The following is a 24,237-nucleotide window of genomic DNA, read 5'->3' on the forward strand; positions in this document are numbered from 1 at the left end:
GATGGTCTCCAAAAGAGCAACCTTTGCAAAAGAAATCAAGTGCATTATTAAAAAACAACAGCAATAACAAACTTTATTGAAAAAATGTTCCAAATTCAACAAGGAAGCCCAAAGTCTTTCCAGTTTTCAAGGCATACACATGAAAAGCCTGGTCCAGAAAATGTTTAATGAGTGATAAATACTATATGCCTAATGGTTTATATGTACATATTTATTTTTAACTCACAAAGTAAAGAAAAATAAGGGAGTAGACTGAAGGACGGTATTTTCATATTCCCAGAGCTCCTTTTGCTAACAGGCTGTCACAGTTTACAAAATAAATCCACATTTTCAACAGAGAGAAAAAATGTGGTTTTGCCCTACTCTTGACACCTTCCTTTCCCCTCCTCCAGAATCCTTTTGGAAGGTCTGGCTTCTCTGGAGTAACACGGTCAAATGAAACTAAACTCTTAATAATTCTCATTTACTATTCATTACTGTTCCAAAAGCACATTATTACTATATACCTCCTTATTTTTTGCAATAGCAGAAATCTCCTGAGTATCTTTTTGAAAGTTATGCTCGTTTCTGTACATAAAATGGTGCACTCAAAAATAGAATTGAGACTACATTTCTCTGCAGGGTGAGAAAAATTCATAAACATTCCCTTATTTGGCGTGGTAGTGTACATTTGCACACTTGCCCTATGTATTGTTGCACGTATGTCTAAATTATATAGCACATAATCACCACAAGATGATATCCTGCTGCTTGAACTTACACTGTTCCACTTGCAGAGGAAAGAAGATTGCTCTTGTGCTGTGTTAGCATTACAGTGAGCAATGACTTTTTGCAAAGTTGAGACATGTTTCTCACTTCATAAGAATATGACAACAGAACAGAAGGTGTTACTCATCTGCCAAGTCTAAGGCTAAGAGAAAATGCAATCAGAGTGTGAATGGAAGTCAGGTTGCCACCTGGCTGGTTTGTATCTGGCCTAGCTGGTTTTCATGTTGTCCTACTGGCTGCTGATGATGCTGAAAGGGCTGGTTTATGTACATTGCACTCACATGATGGGTGGCTTGGAGCTACCATTCTTATGTACTTAGCTATTTCTGGAGCTGGATTTTTTTACAAGTGGCAACACAAAGCAGGAATAATTGAACCTACTCTCTTTAAGCAGCACAGCAGTACTGACTTGGTGCTTGTAAAGCTGTAATGTTGATTTCCAATGGATTTCCTAGTTCTGCCTACCATAAGAAACTAAGAATAATGAAATTTAGTAAAGATGTACTAAGTTGTCAGCCTCTAACATCATGAGCAGTGTGAGTGAGAGCAGGAATCAGAAATAAGGCTGTTGTGAATTTACAGCTGTTTGTAAATATAAGCTGTATTAGTCCATCCAGAGTTTAATATAGGCTTTGGGGAGTGAATGCTTGTGTGTCATTCTTTGAAAGTTTGTAGAATGCTTTAGGATTAAAACTAGCATGAAAGGGATGCTCTTCTGAAGAGAAGAGGTAGATTCGCCTTATAAATAACTAATTTTTCTATGGCAGCTGCTACAGCATGCACAGAAGATTCTCAACGTTTTCTGCACTCAGAACACTGGGGGGAAACATAATAGCTTTCTGTATCTCAAAAAGTCCTCTTTCCTTCTGAAAGTTAATTAAAATAATTAATCAACTACTGTGAACACAAAGCTTGAGCAGGCCCTTAGAAGGCCTTATTAGCTGCACAAAATAGTCAAATCAGACTGCAGTGAAAAAAGCGGAGAATTTGGATAGTTAAGAGGAAAGCTACGCAATACGTCTGTATTTTTCACCTGGGTAAGCTTTTCACTGGTAGCTGCAACTGTGATATCGAGTCACAGTTTGGAGTTTGGAGGCAAGACGTGTTTTTTATGTGACCTCATTTCTTCAGCCTGGAGCATCTGGGCCTAGGAGTACCTGCTTATTTGATCATCTGCGGGAATTTAGAATGAGGTAACTAACCAACAATAACTATCCCAGGGTAAATACAGGTCAATCATTTTTAGCAGTGATGACAAAGAGCATGCTTAGACCAGGCATTCCTGAGTTACTTCCTGGCTGGGTAGTGCGATTCTATGGTAAAGGAGAAAAGCAAAGCTTTTATCTTTATCTTTTGAAAAGATAAATCTTTGCTCATAGAAAGTTGTTTAGAGATGGTTACTATCAATTCAAACACTGCTATAATCTTAATTGGCTGGTAAACAGCTCAAAGCCTGCACTAATCTTGTTCAAGTTCTATTATTAATGGTAAGGTCTCAGAACATTAAAGTTTCTTCAGAACCTTTTCTTCGTTTGAGAAGTATTGAAGTATCTGTAATTTTATTAACAAAATTTCTCAATGGGAGCACTCCTGACTACAGAAAGTCGTTAGCTGTTGAGAGAACCTTCTCAGCCTTTGCTTGAAGAAAATTTTGAAAGATTCCAATTTTTTTCCTCCACTTTGTTTTGGGAAATACATCTAATGATTTGCTAAATGGGAAGGAAAATAGCAGGTAAATATACAAACCCAAGTATTTCAGGGTTGTGCAATGAGGAACGTAGTTGTAAGGTAACAACAGCATCTGCCTTAAACACAGAGCAACGCATATTGCTTTAAATTACATTTTCCAGCCTCCAGCCTGAATGCCACGCCTAAGAAATGCATGGATATGACCCCAGTTATGAATCTATATACTGAAAAAGGTATTTTTGTTTATTTAAATGCAAATACACTGGCAGGCAAGGCTGTGCTTTTGAAGATTCACCTACTGCCCTAATGAGAAGACCAACGGTAAGTGCAATGCCAGACCTCTCCTCCCAGCTGTTTCATCATGTCACCTGAGGGGGGGGAAAGGGAAAAAAAAAAAGAAAGAAGTAATTGGGATATGGGAGGGAAGCTGATGGGGGAGCCGGCGCTGCCACAGAAGATTCCAGCATTGGGCGGAGCTCTGTTCCTCATGAGAGTGGGAGGAGGAGAGTCCTTGGAGTTGCTGTGGACTGGTTGGTGTCAGCCTGGGAGGCCATCGAAGGAGAGCAGGTGGAGGGTTTTTTCTGCAGTCTTTTTGTGCTGTTAGGTCGTCTGGTCGCGGTGTTAGTGTGAGTCTGTGTTTTGCAGGTTCTGGGGCATAGGCTGTAAAGAAGAGACGCGGCCCTCAGAGCTCTGTTGGGGCACACCGCTGGGGGGGAGGGGGGGTTAGGGGGGGTGGAGTAATCTCTTCTGTGGCTCTGTGCTGTGGTACTGCTGTGCCGTGGGCTTCAGTCTTTCTGGGATTGCTTCCAATGCCTGCTATGATGCCAATTTTACACTGTATTAGTAAAAATGGAATAGTTGTAGTTTGCACTCCCTTCTGATGCCACTCAGACAACGGTTACTCAGTGTATCACTGAGAACAAGAAGTGGAAGGATTGAATCGGGAGCAGGGTGGGTTGAAGAACTCATTGAGTTTAGTGCTATCTTAAGCTGACTGCCTTTTATTTCAAGATTGGTTGTGATGTTTTTGTGTCAGACACCTGTGTTTTGAGTATGGATAGCTTCATCTGTGAATGCATCTTTTTTGCTGATAGCTCTGGTTTATCTGTTTCAATTTTAAAACAGAATGTTCAGTGGCATGTAAATTGACCAAAGATAAGTTCTTGCGTTTTCACGTGTACCTAAGTAATTAGCTGCTATATGCTGATCAGCAATGACTTTTGTGTGTCTTACAGCTTCTGATCTTTGTTCTGATCATTTACTGATCTAGTTCCTTGGGACTTTTTCTCTTTTGTTCAGTTGGATGAGATCATTCTGCTTAAAACTATTTTATTAATCTAGAGAAATTCTCATATACTGGGAAGTACGTAGTTCTATTCCTTTGTAAAATCCACAGGGGGGAGCTCAAGATACAGCAATGCTAATATATTTTTTGTCTCTGACGGATGTATCAAGCAACAGGTTAGGGTGTTAGGCCATGCAGTCTGCAGTCCCTGTTTGTGAGGTCAGAAATACCCTGTAGGTGATTTGGAAGCAAACTGAGCAGGAGCCATAAAGGTCAGTGTGTGTTGTATTCTTCCAATAAATCCTGTTGCACTTTTGTGTGGTGAGGTAGTTGCTAAATGTGTTTTTCATGTGGGAATGTGGCAAATAGAATTAAGCTGTGAACACTGGCAACCTTTTTGTTTGAACCTGAGAGGCATGGTTTTGTGATATTACAGAACCACGGTATGTAAGGTGTAGTTGAAGTCTAGCCTGCCATTTTCACAGAATCACACAGAATCACAGAATTGTAGGGGTTGGAAGGGACCTCCAGAGATCATAGAGTCCAACCCCCCTGCCAAAGCAGGTTCCCTACAGCAGGTCGCACAGGTAGGCATCCAGGCAGGTCTTGAACATCTCCAGAGAAGGAGACTCCACCACCTCCCTGGGCAGCCTGTTCCAGTGCTCCGTCACCTCACTGTAAAGAAGTTCTTGCGCATGTTTGTGCGGAACTTCCTATGCTGCAGTTTCCCTTTGTCCTTCCCAGCCGTTTCCCCTTGTCCTGTCTCCACTCACCACTGAAAAGAGTCTGGCCTCGCCATTCTGCCCCCCACACCTTAGATATTTATAGACCTGGATCAGGTCCCCTCTCAGTCTTCTCTTCTCAAGGCTGAACAGACCCAGTTCACTCAGCCTTTCCTCATAGGAGAGATGCTCCAGGCCCTTCACCATCTTCGTGGCCCTCCGCTGGACTCTTTCCAAGAGATCCTTGTCTTTTTTGTACTGGGGAGCCCAGAACTGGACGCAGTACTCCAGATGAGGCCTCACCAGGGCAGAGTAGAGGGGGAGGATCACTTTTTTTCTCATTGGAGAACACAGAAACCATGTTTATAGGCAGGGTGTTACTGGAAGCAGCATTCTCTGCTGTATTTCTGTTTAAATCGGACTTGGACAGTAGCTGCTGTTGGACACTGACTGTGTGAAATGGGAGCAAACGTAGGGAGATTTGTGCTGCTTTGTAGTCTTACTAAAGGTTGAGCTCCAACTCTCTTGCTCCAGAGCAGCCTAGTCCTCTGCTGTAATACCAGTGAAGGAAATTAAGCCAGGCTGGCATTAAATAGAAGGTTTCATAAAGTAGAGAATTGTTTTTAAATTATTTTCAATATAGGACCAGTATTTCTTTTATTGGTTAATTCATTCAGTAATAAGTATACTGTCACTCTCTGTTAGAGATAATCTTCTCAGATAAAGTAGTACAGAACATGTCCTGGACTCTTAATGCTCAGCTGATCTTTTCAGATGAAATTTAAAGCAGAAACCAGACATGTTAAAATGTGTGTCAGAGAAACTGAAGCCGTTGCAAAAAGGTTTTCTCTAAATTCCAGAACAAATTTCTATTCAAGAGGGACTGGAAGAAGAAAATAGGATAAGAAATTTTGTGATTGATCAGCAGGGTACAGGTGTGCTGTGAAAGGTAAAATGTCATTCTTCAGAATGTTAAAGACTATGTGTGAATAAGGAAAATAAGATCATAAATATGCATTAAATGTTAAAATGTCCAGTAAAAAGACTTTGAAAAAGCACAAAAGAGCATGAAAATGATATTTTGTCCTAAGGTTGCCTGGCAGAAATACATGAAGCCTGTAAAAGAAATAGACAATTGGAGTCTTCTTTTTGGAGATATTTAAGACACTGGATGCCTACCTGTGCAACCTACTGTAGGGATTATAGCGTGGGGGCGTGGATTTGATCTCTAGACGTCCCTTCTAACCACTGCTGTTCTGCGATGCAGAAGGAATGCTCAGGGAAGAGCAGAAAGGGTCAGTGTAAAATTAGATTGCATTCCTATATTCTTGTCCGTTATGGAGCCTAGATTCTAGCAGTACGAAGTATGTGTTGCAGGGAGTGCTCACGTCTAGGCAGTGTTAGGGGAGGTTAAAAAACATATGGATTGAATGACTAATGAAAATTCCCAGAATCACTGTGTGATTCCCATCTTGTATGGGATGCTATCCAGCAATTATAGGTACTGCGATGGATACTGAGCAGAAGGAGAGAAAAGGGAAGGGCTGAACAGGTGGTGCATTAAATCTTGAGGAAATGCCTCATGAGTCATCAGTGACAGCGCATCTGCTCCCGATGGACAGTGCTCTGGACCCCCCCTGGCATGGGGAATTAGCTCAAATGGTAGAGCGCTTGCTTAGCATGCGAGAGGTAGCGGGATCGATGCCCGCATTCTCCACTTGCTGTTTGCTTTTATCTCCGTTGTCATCTCTATGCCGTTTTTTCAGTTACCAGTTGTATTTTTTCCTTTGCGGAAGACAATGCTAACTTTTTTTTTTCTCTCTCTAAAGTTGTGATTGCTGCCTGCACAAAAAAGAAATCGATTCCTGTTGCTCAATTTGAAGAATGGGCTTTGAAGAACAAAAAACAAAAGCACGCTGGCTGGCACTGCTGTTGTTTCTGATTTTGGCTTTATAAATATGTCTTTACATTGTAGGGCTTTTTAGAGTTCAGATGCATTTTTCCAAAGTGGTTTTATAAGGATTAAAATAAATCCAGTTTAGGGAGCATGTGAACAGTGTTAAAGGTTTCAGTGGACAAAACAGGATGAGTATGAAATTCTTCTGTGAATAAATGCTTTTTTGCAGAGTAAAGTGCCTTCTGCACTGAGATTTTCTCCTGTTCTGCTTGCCTCATGAAATGGTGCCTTAAATTATTTTCTTTCACAAACTTGAAGATCTTGTGGAAGAAAATCTTACATGGTGATACGTATATAGCAGCGTTTTCAAAACACTGGAGAATGCGGGCATCGATCCCGCTACCTCTCGCATGCTAAGCGAGCGCTCTACCATTTGAGCTAATTCCCCGTCACGATGGTTGTTGTGGGGTACGTGTACTGGTGCTGAGTCACAGCGTGCCTGCTGTAATTGCTCCCTTCTGTTAGCATACTTCCTTATGCAAAGACTCCACTAGAGCTTTTGTTGAAATGAGGTGGTGTTTGTTTTTTTTTTTTAAACTTTTTTTTTTAAACTCGTTACAATGCAAATACCAGATAACTTGTAAGTCTAGAGGTATGCTATCAGCAGTTACTGAATGGCAATGTCATTTTTCTTCTGTATGGTTTTCAAGTTATATTCTTTTCTGCTAATATTCTAAGAAGTTGTATGTAAACAATAAATACAACATTTAAGATGTTTATTCTTACCACAGTTTGTGGAAAATAAAGTGTTCATTTGTATCATGGAATTATAGAATACTTCGAGTTAGAAGAGACCCTTGAAGGTCATTCAGTCCTACTCTCCTACAGAGAACAAGGACGCTTACAGCTAGATCAGGTTGCTCAGAGCCCCATCCAGTTTAACCTTGAGTGTCTCTGGGTACAGGGCAACCACCACCTCTCTGGGTCACTACTGCCTCACTACTGCTGTTGTAGAAAACTTCTTCCTTACATCCAATCTAAACCTCTTCTCCTTTAGTTTGAAACCATTTCCTCTTGTCATATCACAACAGATCATGCTAAAGAGCTTGTCCTTTTCCTTCTTATAGCCCTCCTTTAGATACTGAAATGCTGCTCTCGGGTCTTCCCAGATCGTTCTCCAGGCTGAACAAGCCCAGCTCTCTGGCTGTCCACATAGGGAGGTATTCCATTCCTTGGATTATTTGTGTGGCCCTTCTCTGGATACACTGCAACAGTTCTATGTCTCTCCTGTACTGAGGGCTCCGTATCTAGATACAGTACTCCAAGTGAGGCCTCATCCACAGGGACAGGATCATCTCCCTTGCCCTGCTGGCCACACATCTCTAATACTGTCTGTGATATGGTTGGTTTTCTAGGCTGTGAGGGCACATTGCTGGTTCACGTCCAGCTTGCCATCTACCAGTAACCCCAGATCCTTCTCAACAGGGCTATGCTCCATCCTTGCATCCCCCAGCGTGTACTGATAGGGTTGCTGTGTCCCAAGTGCAAGACCTTACAGATGGATTCGTTGGACCTTATGATGTCCTCTTGGTGTCATAATCATCCTGATTTATGTTCCACAGATGTCTACCTTTTTGTATTTATTTTGATGATTTGGTTAAAATGGTATTGTGTCTTGAATGTATGGAGTCACTAGAAACTTTCCAGAAATACAGTAAGACAGGTGTGGCCCACTGTCAAATTTATTGATGAATTATTTAGAAAATGAAAAGTGGGGAGGTTTACAAGTCAGGAGGAAATTGTTTACTCAGAGGGTGGCAAGGTGCTGCTGGCACAGCTGCCCAGAGAAGCTGTGGGTGCCCCATCCCTGGGGATTGTCAAGGCCAGGTTGGATGGGAATCTGTGTGATCTTTCATGTCCCTTCCAGACCAAGCCATTCTATGAGAGGCTGTGGAGGTAAAATACAATACAAAATCTGCTTATGTAGATAATGCATATTGAATTCTAAATCATGTCTTCCTTTGCAGTATGCTTAGTAAACTACTACAAGCTCATATTACCAGATTTTACTTTTGCTTTCTAGATGAGCTTCTTAGGGCCTGTCAGGGCAAATGCAAGTTTTGGATTAACTTTGAGCTGCTCTATTGGACTGTCTGTGAGTTTGCTTCCCTCATCAAAGAAGAATAAATCACATCATTTTGAAAGGTTGCTATCTGTTTGCCTAATTTCTACAATGTCTCTCTAGGGAAGTTTTTGTGTGGGTTTTTTTTTTTTTTGGTTTTTTTTTTTTTTTGGTTTTTGTCTGGAGAATATTTTCATTTACTTACTCATGCACATCCAAATGAAAAGAAAAATTTCACTGACGTGGTGTAAGAATTGATGCGGTGATAAGCATGATAGAAAACTTCCTCAAACAACAGCAGGTAATCAATAACTGTAACAACCCCTATATAGAATCATAGAATTGCTCAGGTTAGAAAAGATCTTAAAGATCATCGAGTCCAACTGCAATCTAACCATAGTACCCTAAGTCTAACAGTCCTCCTCTAAATCGTGTCCCTGAGCGCCACATCCCCTCATACTGTCACCAGCAAGAAGAGACCAATCCTGCTCCTACTGTAAGCAACAACTTACAGAGTAAATAGAGCATCTACTGTTGAGTGAAGCAAAAATAAGTGTGTTTTGCTGTTACTGTGGGTAGAACTGTTATCACAGTGGTAGGTCTCTCATTAATATTTCATTAGTGTTCTGCTATACTTGGAAGTATGAACATATGTAAACACTTCCTGCAGGGTGCGGTGATGTCTTCAGTAGTTTCCCATCATAATAACTGTTTCACATGTTTTACGTGTTTAAATATGCTCTTTAATACTACTGACCCAAACATTGATTTTGAGCCATTTGTTGCAGTAAGCGCCCGTTCTGCTCCCCCAGGAGGCCGCAGCTTGGCCAATTACTGAGGTGACACCAATGTGATGAGCAGCAAATGGCATTTATTACACGTATACACTAGCTTATATAGCCAATGTGCTTCATCTACGCCCCTAAGGGCACGTACCACCCATCAGTCATAGAGCAGGGAGAGGGCCTAATGCATCACATCCTGCAGGGGGTTCTCGCAGTCTCGCAGTTGCCGACAACAGCCATTGATATGGAATGTATTCTTTTTTGTGATAGGATCAGGGGAAATGGTTTTAAACTTGAAAAGGGTAGATTTTGACTAGATATCAGGAAGAAATTAATTACTGTGAGGGTGGTGAGACACTGGAAGATGTTGTCCAGAGAAGCTGTGGATGTCCCCTCCCTGGAGATGTTCAAGGCAAGGCTGGATGGGGCTTTGAGCAACCTAGTCCAAAGGGAGGCGTCCCTGCCTATAGCAGGAGAGCTGGAGCTAAAGGATCTTAAAGGTATCTTCCAACCCAAACTATTCTATTTGGCCTCTTCTCCCAGGCAACGAGCAGGACACAGGGCAATGGCCGCAAGTTGTATCAGAGGAGGTTTAGATTAGACATAAGGAAGAACTTTTTCTCTCAGAGAGTGGTCAGGCACTGGAATGGCTGCCCCGGGAGGTGGTGGAGTCGCCGTCCCTGGCAGTGTTCAAGAGGCGTCTGGATGATGTGCTGCATGATATGGTTTAGTGCTTGTGGTGGCAATGATGAGGAGACGGTTGGACTGGATGATCTTATAGGTCGTTTCCAACCTTGTGATTCTATGATTAATTCTAGTTTAGTAAGGCGTTAGTTATTCTAAGGAATATAATCTTCTTTACTTCTCTTCCCCCTCCACATTTCATGGGAGGAGATCTTGTGGGAGAAACTTGCCCCAAAGTTTTTTTTTTTTATTATTCTTTTGTGTTAGGCTTGCTTAATTATCCTTGCTATCTTTGAGGAAGGAAAAAACAGACAAGCTCAAGGTCAAGTGATCATAGGCATTCTGAATGGCTGGCTTGGGGTTACTGCCAGGCAAAAAGGAGCAGTCTCTGAAGGAAATGCTGTGCTTGTAGTTACTAAAATCTGTGATTAGAGGGTAAATTAGGGCCATGGGAGGGGAATTAGCTCAAATGGTAGAGCGCTCGCTTAGCATGCGAGAGGTAGCGGGATCGATGCCCGCATTCTCCAGTGTTGTTTTGCTTGTAGTAGAATACACCATTAACTACGAATTGTGTTTTCATGTATTGATGTGGAATTTTGTGAGATAAACTGTTACTTTTTAGATGCTCATGTTTCATTTCTCAAGTGCTACCCTGTGTTTGACTAAATTTAAATAATTTTGCATATCTATAGAAAATATATATAAGTAGAGACTGACGCATCGCAAGGAGAAGAGAAAGGAAGAATCAAATGTCAGAATTAATACGTCCTAAGAATTCCAAGTAATAAACTTTTAAAAAATATTTTTTACACCTGGAAAACACATTTATTTCATCTTATTTCCAAATGAACTGATAAGAAATGAAAAATGAAATGTTACAAACACTGTTTTAAAAATTGAAGTTGAATGTGTTTTCATTTATGAAGAGAGATAAGTGCAAGAGAGAAATGAAAAATACATCCACTTAAAATCTGCAGATTATATAGTCTGAACCTGGGAGCTTTATCATCTCTAATAATGGTGAAAAGGGGGGAATTAGCTCAAATGGTAGAGCGCTCGCTTAGCATGCGAGAGGTAGCGGGATCGATGCCCGCATTCTCCAGTGTTTTGCTAAGCATTAAGAATTAGAAGCTACTAAAAAGATGGCACTATTTCGGTAAAACATTAGTTTTGTTTTAATCATAGAATTGTTCAGGTTGGAAAAGACCTTAAAGATCAAGTCCAACCACAGCCCGACCATAGCCCAACCATACTACCCAAATTCTAACAACCCCTGCCAAATTGTGTCCCTGAGCACCACATCCAACTCGTTTTTAAACACATCCAGGGATGGTGACTGAACCACCTCCCTAGGAGCCTATTCCAGTGCTTAACAACCCTCTCTAGGTGTTAAAAGAAGTTTTTCCTGATATCTAACTTAAACTTACCCTGGTGCAACTTGACGCCTCATCCTGTCACCCGCTCTTGCTGCTGTCAACTTTCAGGTGTTTGAAGAGAGCAATAAGGTCTGCCCTCAGCCTCCTCTTCCCCATACTAAATATCCCCAGTTCCTTCAGTCAGTCCTTACAGGGCATATTCTCCAAGTCCTTCACAAACCTTGTTGCCCTTCATTGGACCTCCTCCAGCACCTCTATGTCCCTTCTGTATTGAGATGTCCAAAACTGAACACTGTACTCGAGATGAGGCCTCACTAGTGCCAAGTATCGTAGTAAAACTGAATTCCTTCCTTCCTTTCAGCTAAGCGTTGTCCATGCATTTACTTAATATAATTTCCAGATCTTTATTGGAATCAACAGTGAAAGCATTACAGAGAAGTGGCCTTAAAATGGGGCCCCACAGACTCCCACAGGTGACAAGGAGGGCAACCCTCAGGCCATAGCCTCCCCTCACACATCACAGCCATGTTTTCATTGCCCTGGGACATTCTTAGGGTTGGAGGGTCATGGCCTTATGCTGTCCAGGAAACTGCTATAAATATGGGGGGCTTGACTTCAGAACACCAATTGTGACACCCTTTTTTGCCTGTAATTGTTAAGCAAGCAGTTGAGATGAGCACAGTGTTGTCTGCACTGAAGTGAATTAGACAACTCTCCTGTTAGTTCAGTTGTATAAACTGTAGCAGTGATTCACATGCAGTGGCTGAAGGCGTATATATCTACCCAGCCAAAACAGAAGATTCTCCAGCCACACAATACTGTAACCTTGTTCTTTCAGGGCTTACCTATCCTTATTTTAATGCCTTATGCTATCTTAATTTAGCCAGTCATAATTAAGATTACATTAAGAAACTTCACTTTCAAGTAGAAGATACCTGATACCTGTCTTTTTCTTTTAATCTTGTGGATACTAACACAAAAGTACACAAGTTAGGTTTAAAAAAAAACAACAAAAAACCCCCCACTAACTTTCATGCTCTCAAAGCTTTCTAGCAGCAATCAGAAATTCTAGATTGAAAATGGTTTATCACAAGATACGCATGTAGGCTTTTAAATCAAATAACTTTATTACAGATAACAGCAAAGTCCAAATGCATTTATCAGTAATTTATGATGAATTTTTACAATTCCATTGAAAATGCATACAGTGATATTAGCATGTTCTACAAAACATAAAAACACAGCAATAAAACACTAGTAATTACATTTTCTCAAATGTAAATAGCATTACTCAATTAAAGCATTTTAGATCTTCACAATGGTTACTACTCTATCAGCACAAGAGATTAAGTGGCACTTACAGCAAATGATAGTCCCAAAACTTCCAAGCTGGCAGCATTGTACAGAAGATGAAGTAAAAGCCACAGCTGGCTGGCAAGGAAGGACCAACTTACAGCAATCTAACAGTTTTTCCAGTCACAGTCAAGAAGTCATCATCAGCCAAGGCACGAAGTGCTTCCTCAAACATCTCTTTAGTGACAGCCTAAAAGAGAAGAGAAAAATCAAGTAAAGATGGAGGGAAACAAACAAAACCAACCAAAATACTTTACTTCCTATCACTTCTCTGATCAAGGTTCCTTCCCCATAAATTTGAATACGTTCTGCAATTTAAATCTGGCCCAGAACCTTGTAGCCAAGTTGTTTTTCTCGTCTTCTGAAGTGACAAAGATTCAGAAATCAAAGCTTACGCAGTGGAACTGGCTTTCCAGTCAAATTAACAATGTGATTTGAGGAAGAGTTTATACTGATTTGTAAAAATGCTATGCTTTTATATTAATGAGACTGTAAAAAAAGGAAAAAAAAAAAAAAAAAAAAGCAGAAAGCTTACTGTGTCAGACTGTGCTCGGAGATCTTCAAAAAGCTGCTGATACTTCAAAGCTGGTGTTTTACCCTTTGACTGGATAAGCTTCTTCAAGGCTTGAGCCAACTCCTCTTTCCGCTTACGTGCAGTTGCGCTCATTCCTTACAACAAGAAAATAATCACCTTGTAGTACTAAGTTACAGAGGACAGGTTAAGTTACATTAAAAAAGTGACAAAAGCCCCAGAACATCTTAGCTTTATCCCTACAAAAACACAAACCTGTAGTGAGGATGGATATGTCCACAATGCCAGTCCTTGGGTCAGTAGCAGACTGCTTCAGAGCTTCCCGATGGAGGCGTTTTGCTTCTTCTACATCAATGGTTTCAACTTTCTCAGAAAAGCGTACTTTAGCATGGGCTTCTGCCAGTCGGATCAGAGACTCGAGTTGTCGAGGATATGCAGAAACCATTCCCCTGCCACTTCCAATCTTCCTCATGTCCACGTATGCCTGAAAACAAGGCAGGCATTAACTATTGCAGGAAATCCCGTTACTGCCCTAATTTACAAGTTTCTTTTATCCCTTGTTTGTTATCCCTGACTACCAGCAACTCTGGAAAGCCACATGCTTCAAACATGATAAAAATCAAGCCAATGCTTCAAAAAGCAACTTAAGGATTACAGTACAGAATTACTTTCATAGTACTTCCCTCTTTCTTTTTAAAAGCTTGTAATTTTTAGAGGTTTTTGATAGGTAGGAAACAGAAATAGTTGAGCATTTTGCCCTTTTTGAGAAGTCAGCAAAGACTTGGAACATTCTCAACAGCAATTACTTTACCTCAATAAGGGCTTGGCTTGCTTCCTCACTTAACCTGGGATTTATATAACCACGAGCAAAGGCAATGTAATCCCTCAGTACTGCCATGTCCATGTACTCCTCCTCCAGCCTTTCTTCACTTTGGTAGTACAGTGAAACTAAGTGGCGAGCAAGGCGTCTGTCGTAGGCTTCATCACGTGGGTCCAACATTAAAAAGATCAAGTCAAATCTGGATGGGATAAGAATCAAATATCAGCGCGTATACTTTCCTGCAATTTAGAGTCGCTTCTTTTATGGTTTTTCACTTCACAATTAGAATCAGGAGATGCTACTGTAAATGGAAGATGCTCTTTAAACTGAAAGAGTATTTTTTCTTCAAACTCTTTCAAATACAAAACATTACAGAACTGCAGCTGGTAGAAGAGACTTGGAGAGACTGAGTCCAACCCTCAGATCAGTTTAGATTTGCTTTCAACATAAGCAGTTTGAAGACAAGATACATTCTGTGGAATTCGGTTCAAGGCTGACAGTCTTTTTTATTTGGGGGTTTTAAACAAATAACAAAGGACAAACTTACTGTAAGAGCTACAGCCCTGGAAAACAGAGCAATCAGGGTGCATAGCTATTCACTATATGCATATAGATGTATATGCATTTAAAATAAATACAAAATATCTGGAGCTTAAACCTGAATTCAAAAAGAAAAAAAATTTCATAATAGTTTTGCAAACAGTAGGTAACATAGTAGATAACTGCAAATAATAATTTCCTAGCTAGCCAGTCGTATGTTTTCAAAAGCTTAAATCCAATAAATGGCAGAAACGAGACATGCTCAAACCTAGTTTCCTTCAGTATATCCCAACTAAGACACTTACCTGTTACTGTCAGTGGCCTTTCATTGAATTCTAAACTATAAATGGTGTTCTCAGAATATCCAGCATACCATCCACACACTTTAAATTAGAATAGGAATCCCTCACAATTATAGTACGTAGTTTAATTTTACATCAGCAAATGCTGAATGCTTTTTAACAGCTACTGTCCAAGGCTACCTCTGCCCCCTTCCTGACTGAATTTCACAGGATGAAAACAAGCAGGCACAGAACTTTAGAGTCCACCACATTCAGTGCAAGTTCCCTAATCATCAGTATTTCACTTAAAACTTATACAAGGTTGTGAAAATCATGCTGGGTTTCTGTTCAAGTTACCAACTACAGTAAGGTTCAGGGTAACTCCTCCAGAGGATAATCCTAATACAGGGGGAAGGAAAAAAAAGCGAACAAAAGAACACAACAAAAACAGAAATAAAGATCTACAGATTTCATCAGATCTTCTGTTCAAGATAAGTATGCTAAAAGGCAGTTCTCCACTCATGCAGAAACTGCAATTCTGATGTTGCCATACTGAATCTTTTTCACAACAGGTAAAAAAAATGAGACATGCAAGGAGGTGTTCAGTACCTCGATAACAGCGTGTGAGGAAGCTGGATGTTTTCAATAGTAGTCTTTTTTGGATTCCATTGTGATTCTACAGGGTTAGCTGCTGCTAGAATAGATGTACGAGCATTCAGTTGACAAATGATTCCAGCCTGTTAAAATGAAAAAGCATTTCTGGATTCAAAACCTTCATAAGATCAGTGTTATTTAATGGGTTTCATAATAAAAAAATTCATTGCAGAAGCCTTCTAGAGTAAAGCAAGAAGAAAGGCATCTGGAAATAATACATTTTATGCAAGGACAGCTATGTGTACATAAGAACAAGATGTTACATAATTTAGGATTGATCCACTGACAAAATTAGGAAAGAACGAACCCTGATTCTGCTAACTTTTTGGTTTCATCTGCCCTGAGTTGATGCTTAGAACAAAGAACTCGGACTTAAGCAGACACCAACCTTTGCAATGGAGAGAGTCTGTTGTTCCATTACTTCATGAAGTACTGATCTTGTGCTTTCATTCATTTTATCAAACTCATCAATGCAGCAAATTCCATTATCACTGAGTACTAAAGCGCCCGTCTGAAGAACCAGCTGCCGAGTTTCTGGATCCTTCATCACATATGCAGTAAGACCAACTGCACTTGAGCCTTTCCCAGAGGTATACTGGCCTCGAGGAACCAGGTTGTACACATACTGGAGCAGCTGGGATTTACTAGTGCCAGGATCACCGCAGAGAAGAATGTTGATCTCTGCACGGAAGTTGCCTCTTCCTGTGTGAGTGAAATCCTTTCTTGATCCTCCAAAGAGCTGAAGTAGAATACCCTGTAAAAAAAAAAAACAAAAAACAAAACAAACATGCTCTTTAAAGTCAGACTGTCAGCTCCTGTATAATTAACAGAGACAACTGAACTGTTGCATTCAACTATATTTTGAACCGAAACAGCTAAAGATAACTGATAGGAAAGAAAGCTTTCATTGTAAAAAAAAAAAAAAAAAAAAAAAAAAAAAAAAAAAAGGGTTCTTCCTTTATAGATATCTTCAAGTTAATTACAAATATACAATTATATTGTTAGGGACAACACAGCTTCCAATTTCAGTAGCCAATTCTGCAGATAACTGGAAGGTCAGAACAGATTAGTCCTTATGTTGAGGCTATACTTAATCTGGGACCACAGTATTGTTACCGCTTTTGTAGCATCAAAATAAATAAATAAATTAAAAATTGTGGTATCAGCTTTTTATTCAAGACAAAAAAAAAAAAAAAAAAAAAAAAAAAAAAAAAAAAAAAAAAAAAAATCAAGCATCTTCTTTTAAGAAAAAAGAAAAAAAGATATTCACAAAATAACATGAAGTTCTTTAGACGCACATAAATTAAGTGTTTAAGGCTTTTATTTATTTGGAATTTGCCAGTACTTTCTCCTTTCTACTTCTCAAAGAAAGTCTACAACTGCAGCATTAGCAAGGAAACAAAAGCAACTAGTATCTAACACTGTAAAAGTACTGTAATGTTTAGTATAAACACAGGCTTCTAAGCTTATGAGTAAGCTAGAATTATTGAAATTTCTTTCAGCACAGAAACCTTACAGTAAAGGCACGGAACAACTTATTCATATTAGTTCTCAGGCATTTGCAAGTATTACAAGAAAAGTCTGGAATGTTGCTGTGAACAGTGTCCCTCAGTGAAGGTTCCCTAGCTTTCCTCAATTATACCTAGCTGCATACACCTGATACACTGTATTACTTTTATAAAGAGGTAACAAAAAATTGAGAAGATAGTATGCCCATTTAAAGAGAAAACTGTTGCCTTGAATTTAAACAGCTTGTCATCTCAGCAGCCCATAAACTCTGATAATGCACAGGTCTATGAAGAATTAGTTTACAGAGGCTTGTTGCAGTCCCTTATTATACCTCGAGACACACTATTGACTGTGGTTTGTTTTCCAGTTCTGCTGTCTTCCTACCTTTTCAACATCTTCCCTTGGATTGAGTCCTGAAAGCAATAACAACCAACTCTATCCTGACAAGTTCAGAATTTTAAGACTGCTTGAGATCCAGGATTGTTTTGGTTGCTTTTTTTTTTTTTGTTCAACATTTTGAAGTCTCATTTCTATAGCAAATAATTACGTGTACTTGCACTTCAGAAATGTTTTACAAGCAAAATATGGAATTCATTTTACCTTTTTAATATCTTCATGCTCATAGATGCTTGGGGCCAGTGCTGAAGAAAGTCTCTCATATATGTCTGCTTTGGTAGATAGCTCTTTTAGAAGTGCCACACGTTCCTCTGTAAACATTTTTTGCTCCGTTTCCTCATCAACACCATGCAGGCGTTTTGAATCAGTCTTGCGATAATGTATGACATCAATGTGGGTTTTATAGACAGATTTTACAACGCTGACCCTGGGATTAACTCGAATTGGGACTGCCCTGTAGATACCTAAATACAATTAATGACAGCATTAGATAAACTCTCAAACTGAAATCATCTTTTTTCCTTTGCAAAGTAAAGCTCTTCAAAATGAACTAACGATTTTAATCAGTTTATTTCCCACTACCAATAAGTCACCTGGAAGATGATGGAACACACTTAAGTTGTCTGCACCTTCACTTGTTTGCTATGTTCAGCATTCCTGTCAAAAGTGTTCTCAACAATGAAAATGGTTAAGTAATATTGAAAGAATAAGGAAGACTTTTGGAAGTCCTGGCACTAAAAAAAGACTGAAGCCAGCACTTAAACTTTTAATTAAGTGTGAAATTTAGTAACAGGTTTATAATAATAATCTAATCTATAATGGCTGATAGTACAGTTATTTTAAAGCGCTGCTTTTTTTAAGATCACAAGACCTATTTATTCTATGTTATTGCTCTCCGGACTGCAGACACTACTTAAGAGGCTGCCTCCTTCTTACCTGCATTCTCAGAAACACAGAATCCAGAATCGTCAAGGTCAGAAGGGACCTCTGCAAATTGTCTGGTCTAGCTGGGGTCTCAAACTGGAATCAGCTAGAGGAGACTGACTACAGCTGTGACATCCTCTGACAATCTCCAAGGGTAGAGACTCCACAGCCTCTTTGGGTAACCTGCTCCAAGGCTTGACCATCCATGCATTAATAAAAAACACCTTCTCTTTTTGCTTTATTAGAATTTTCTGGAGGGAAAAAGAAGTGCTCATTTCTTCATGTGTTACCATTGAGCACCACTGCAAAGAATCTCTCTCTGTCATCATAACTGAGCACATATAAGTACATAGTAGGTACCCAGACCCTTCTCCAGGCTTAACAGTCCCAGCCATCTCAGCCTTTCCTCATACAAGAGTCTTCAGTTCTCAAAATCACATCCCTTCACCAGATTCATACCAGTATATCTAAGTCTCTTGTATATTGGAAAGCCAGCATTCCAAATGCGTCCTTACCAGTAATGAGCAGAGGAGAAGGGATCACTTCCCTTGAGCTGCTGGCAACACCCCTATATCCCAGGAAGGTGCTGACTAAATGGCTAAACAGTGATCTGGTTTATTAAATACCTTCCTTAGGGACAAGATGATGCTGACTGGCCTGTAGTTGTCCAGGTCCTCCTCCTTGCCATAGGTGTGACATCCAGCCCCTAAGCAATCTTCCCCAGTGTCCATGGCCTTTCAAAGATAACTGAACGGAGATGCAAATACACTGGCCAGCTCCTTCAGCACTTGTGGGTGCATCCCATCAGCTCCTATCGAGCACATTCTCATTCGTAACAGTTCACTCCTGCAGGTTCATCTCATACAGCACATAAAACTATGCTATCTGGAACTGTGAAATGACTCACTGAAAGTCTTTGGAATTGTTTCCCACTCATTTTCTGATTTCCCTAGATAATACAGTTTTGAGCAAAGCCTCACAATTATCTGAAATGCCCAAAAAAAGACTGAAAATGACAGATTACAGCTGCGGGGGAACACAAACATCTGGAAAGAAGGAAGCCTTTCTCATAACAAACACAAAGCTACAAACAAGCAAATGTAGGTAGTAACATGCAAGTCAGAACACACTTCTTTACAGCATTTGTTGTATGCATATTACCCTAAGAAGTGTTCAATTGCCAGACAAGCAATTGGACTCATGGATTAAACTCATGAATTAAACTACTGCAGTTCAGTTAAAAAGGAAGATGCAAACAATCAAAGTAAATGTTACCTGTGACATTAACTCTGTCACCTGGTTGAACTTTATCAACAAGATCATTGTGAGCAAACAGTGCAACTGTATGAGGTGTCTGTCCGGCTGGCATATCTTCAGGGGATTCCTGCAGTTTGATCTAGGAAAAAACAAATAAAACCAAGTTTAACGTCAAAAAAAAGAAAACTGTACACAAAGCGCACAAGATCTCGTATTATCACAGCTTTCCGCATCATTTTCAATTAGGAACCCTGCTCAAGAACAAAACAATTCCTCCCAAACAAAAAAACTGATTAATAAAAAAAACACAGTGAAAACAAAAATTGTTCATTATTATTGATATGGCTAAAAAGCTGCTAATAGAAAAGGCTCATCTAGTCCAGATATAAGTGGGCATACTGTGAGTAAAGAAGGTTTTATTAAGAAACATTAAGATGTACATATATTTCATTTAATCCTTTCAGTGTATTTCTTCCCCCATGTATGGGCTTTACACTCACTAAATTCTTTCATATATGAGGAGGGAGAAAAACATTTCTCAGTTTTGAAAACCTTCCTTCTTAATATGTATACTTTCACGCTGCTGATGAAATTAGGGAGAGAGAAAGCAAAAACTGGAAAAAAGCTTCATTTTAGCCAATATCAAAGCGCAACATACCATCTGTTTGTCAGAAAACATGGATCTGTTGTGAATCAGAGCCATACTGTGCGTTGTGTTACAGTTCTTGCACACTGATGGTTCAGCAATCCTGCCGCGATCAATTTCTACTCTTGCGGTGAATGCGCACACCTGGCACTTAAAGAATGCTTCTTGCATCTCAGGAATTAGCTGGGAACTCCTGATCACCATACCACTGATGGTGATAAGTTGATCGATGTCTACAAAATACAGATACTTATGTCATCACATCACAATCTTTAAATTTAAAATAACATTGGAAGATCTACGTCCCGTTAGTTTTTAAGTGGAAAGTGGACATCCAGTTAGATATCACTATTTTGTCATAAACAAAACAAAAATTGTTGTCATACAAAACAGTCTTCTATTCTTACAGAAGTAAGAATCTAGGTAGCTGATGACAGATAGACTTCCTTTAGAGATTACGTTTTTCATTTGGACTCTACAGCATTTAATTCCAAAACAGACTTAGGCAAAATGAAGGACGTTAGTATGGATGGACCATAAGTCCAGTTTTAAGTAGTCTGTACATAAATTGTGTGTTAGAATTCAATTAAACTTACGTAAATCCTTCAGATTGTATTCTAACACGGCAATTTAGAAGTTTACCTTCAGGGTTTAGGCTTCTCATATTCCTAGTCTTCAGTGCATTGTACGGCCGTACTTGAATTTGATGTTCTAATATGGAATCAGGATAGCGATCAAAAAAGATCTCGTTGGCAGCCATGTCAAACGTTGGGATGACTTCCTGCGTTAAATTGGTAGGAACAGTTAAGCTTAGAACAGAAAAAAACCCACCATGCACTAACAAGCCACAAGCCTAACAGAATGTTTCTGCATAATAAGTTTTAAAGTGCCGCTGATCAGCCAGAGATGTCAAAAAAAATAAAGAAAAAAGAACACACAGTTGGCATTTTCCTACATAACAGGCAACTTACTGTTAAATCAGATTTATTTATTTGACTGTTGCAAAAGAAATGATGGAGCACTCGGTACAATGCAGCTTAACAGCTAATTTTATGTGCAGGAGACACCTATCACAAGATCTAAAACCTTTTAAGTACTATGAAATAAGACATTAAAATGAAGAAGTAATTACACTAAACATAGAAAATAAAACTCCGCATTTAAACAAAAGCGCTCATAAACAGAAAGATGAAAAAGTCACTTAATAGCCAGTAAACAAGTGCAGTACTTCACCTGAGGATAGCAGATGAGCTGTCTGTAAAGATTTTCATCAAATGCTCTTAGATGGTCACAATTTACATTCAGAAATGGTTCCCCAACCATATTAATCTGCAAGATATTTGAAAATAAATTTTTAGCTTGACAGCACATAAGGCTGGGTAAAAAAAAAAAAAAAAAAAACAAACAAAACCCAAACACATATGTCATTTTGCTATGTTAGAAGTACCTCTTCAAGTCGTTGCATATAGCGTGGCTGGTTGAGATCCAAGCCAATGTCTTCATCCTCTTTTGCCAATGGATCAATGAAACGCTGAAGAAATTTCTGGATGTCAAGGACGACAGGAAAAAATGAATTCGATTGAGATGTGCACACCCTTAGTTTGTATGAAGTCCAACTAATGTGTGCAAGACAAACTAGCTTTTCATTTAAAAAAACGTTGCTAACTTACCTGGAACTTGTCTTTGCAGGAGGCTACATTAACATCTGTTCCCCAGATAACAAGCCTTTGTCCAAGGGACTGCTCAGCTAGATCCTCAGCTTGCTGTAGAGAAAAAAATGAAATGTACACAAATACAGAAAGCTGCTCTGAAAGGAACTGTCAGACGCAAACCAGAAGTGTCCACCTACCCCATCTGAGTGTAGGTCGACCTGTCTGGCCTTGCGTGCAGAGCCGAGGTCGGGCCGCTGCCTGACGGGCGTCCCCCGCACGCCACTGCGCGGGGTGCCTTCCACCCGGGAGCTAGGTGTGCCATAGGTCAGTGGTGAGCTGATATCAAAATCCAGAGGAATAGCTGCAAAGAGAGTGCTTCATCAGCGCTACCATGCCGTTGCTTTACACTGAAAGCAGGACTAAAATTCTGCCTGGGTATTTCCGATTCATTCTTCTAACTCTACACCTATCAAATGAACAAGGGCTATCAGCTCCAGTGCTCTGCTAACACCAGAACAGTGATGTCACATGTCTGCTGAGCATCTTCCTTTGTAGAGAATGGCTTGGGTTGAAAGAGACCTTAAAGCTCACCCAGTCCCACCCCCTGCCATGTGCAGGGCTGTACCCCACCAACTCAGCTGCCCAGGGCCCCATCCAACCTGGCCTGGACAGCCTCCAGAGATGGGGCACCCACAGGTCCTCTGGGCAGCTGTGCCAGTGCCTCACTGCTCTCTCAGTAAAGGATTTCTGCCTAACATCTAACCTAAGTCTCCTCTCTTTTAGTTTAAAGCCATTCTCTCTTCTCCTATCACTATCAGGCTATGTAAAAAGTCAGCCTCCCTCCCACTTGTAAGCTCCCCTCAAGTTCTAGAAGGCCATAATGAAGTCTCCCCAGACCCTTCTCCTGCCTGAACAAGCCCAACTCTCAAGCTTGCAAAGGTGCTTCAGTCCTCTGGATCATCTTTGTGGCCTGCCTCTGGATCCTCTCCAACAGCTCAGCATCCTTTTTTTGCTGGGTACCCCAGACCCAGACCCAGTACTCCAGATGGAGCCTCAGTAGGGCAGAGCAGAGGTGGACGATCACCCCCTGCCCTGCTGCCACCCCCACTTCTGATCTCTTCTGAAAAACCACAAGCTGTAGGAAGTGACTTTAAAGCACGACAGCGTTTTGAAAGCACACTGATACTTAAGCGTTGAGTCCAAACAAACACATTTTTCAGTGCTTCGTTAGCAGCAGGGTGATGTAATTAACAATTACAAGGTAATCCTACTACAGAACAACAACACGAACAACATCGCAAAGGCAGAAAAAGCTTTTAAAACCAACACGGCACCCTACTGACGAGTACAAAGCCCCCTCCCACTGCCCAGCTCCAACCGACGGAGGGAACGCACCCGAGTGGCGGAACTGCGGTGGACTGGAGAAGAGGGCGTCGGGAGCTCGGGGGCTCTGCTCGGCGGGCGGGGAGGTGGGCAGCGGCTGCAGCTCTCCAGTGGAAGCGGAGTCGTCCGGGCGGCGCCTCTGCGAGGGAGGGGAGCGGGCGTCTTGCGCTGCGGGACACGAGTGGCGCAGTCAGGGACTCGCCCCCTCTCTCCTGCCTCCCCCCAGCCCTCAGCACTTACGGGTCGGCGGGTTGCTGCCTCGCCCGCGCTTGCCGCGCCGGCGGCTGGGCGTGGAGGCGGGAGACGACATAGTGCTGCCACAACGGTCCTACAGTGGGAGAGAAGCGCTGGCGGCGGCTGAACCCCAAAATGGCGGCACTCCCCCTACCCCCCGCGCAGCACTGATAGCGCACCTCCACACTCCGCAGACCGAAGAACTCCCGCGCCGCCAGAATCACGTGGCAGCGCTCTCGCGGGCTTTCTGGCCAATGGGTGCGCGCAGCGGATGCGGGATCTCCCATCTGATAGGGAAAGGGGGGGCTTGGTCCGCAGAAGGGAAGGCGGAAGGAGTTGATTCCACCAGGCCCTCGGGATCGCGGTGCTGTCCTGCCCGAAGGCTCACAGTGCGGGCAGCAGCATGGTGCGAACCGCTCGCCGTCCCACGGACCGTTAATCGCCGTGGGTCGAACGGCGCATCCCCCCTCAGCGCGGAGTGGTACTGCCCTCAGTTGATCGAGTTTCGCGGCAAAATGAGTCCTGTGGGCGGGCCGAGGGGAGCGGCCCATTCTGCACGAAGACGGGTGGGTGATGTTTGCTGGTCACTACAGATAACTTTCCGGAGAGATAAAAACCCTACGTTGCGCTTCTCCACACGTCCTTGCCCTATTGGAACAACTCGCCCAGTGTTTGCCCACCGTTCTCCTTCCTTAGAGTGCGCCAACCCGGATACGATAGAGGCCTTC

The 24,237-nt window shown here is 41.3% G+C and overlaps 1 protein-coding gene across 1 annotated transcript; it reads right to left on the bottom strand.

The window, feature by feature from the left end:
- Positions 1-12,778: 12,778 nt before the first annotated feature.
- Positions 12,779-23,585, bottom strand: MCM4 (minichromosome maintenance complex component 4; the record flags this gene model as incomplete). Its single annotated transcript, XM_079533214.1, has 16 exons — positions 12,779-12,871; positions 13,217-13,350; positions 13,469-13,697; positions 14,025-14,232; positions 15,464-15,591; positions 15,897-16,262; positions 17,618-17,877; positions 19,613-19,733; positions 20,253-20,473; positions 20,883-21,021; positions 21,474-21,569; positions 21,688-21,783; positions 21,911-22,003; positions 22,090-22,253; positions 23,288-23,443; positions 23,516-23,585. The coding sequence occupies 16 exons, from the start codon at positions 23,583-23,585 to the stop codon at positions 12,779-12,781; spliced, it is 2,574 nt and encodes an 857-aa protein (XP_079389340.1).
- Between the last annotated feature and the right edge of the window lie 652 nt (positions 23,586-24,237).

The sequence above is a fragment of the Tetrao urogallus genome (assembly GCF_951394365.1).
Source record: "Tetrao urogallus genome assembly, chromosome: 3".
Lineage (NCBI taxonomy): Eukaryota > Metazoa > Chordata > Aves > Galliformes > Phasianidae > Tetrao > Tetrao urogallus.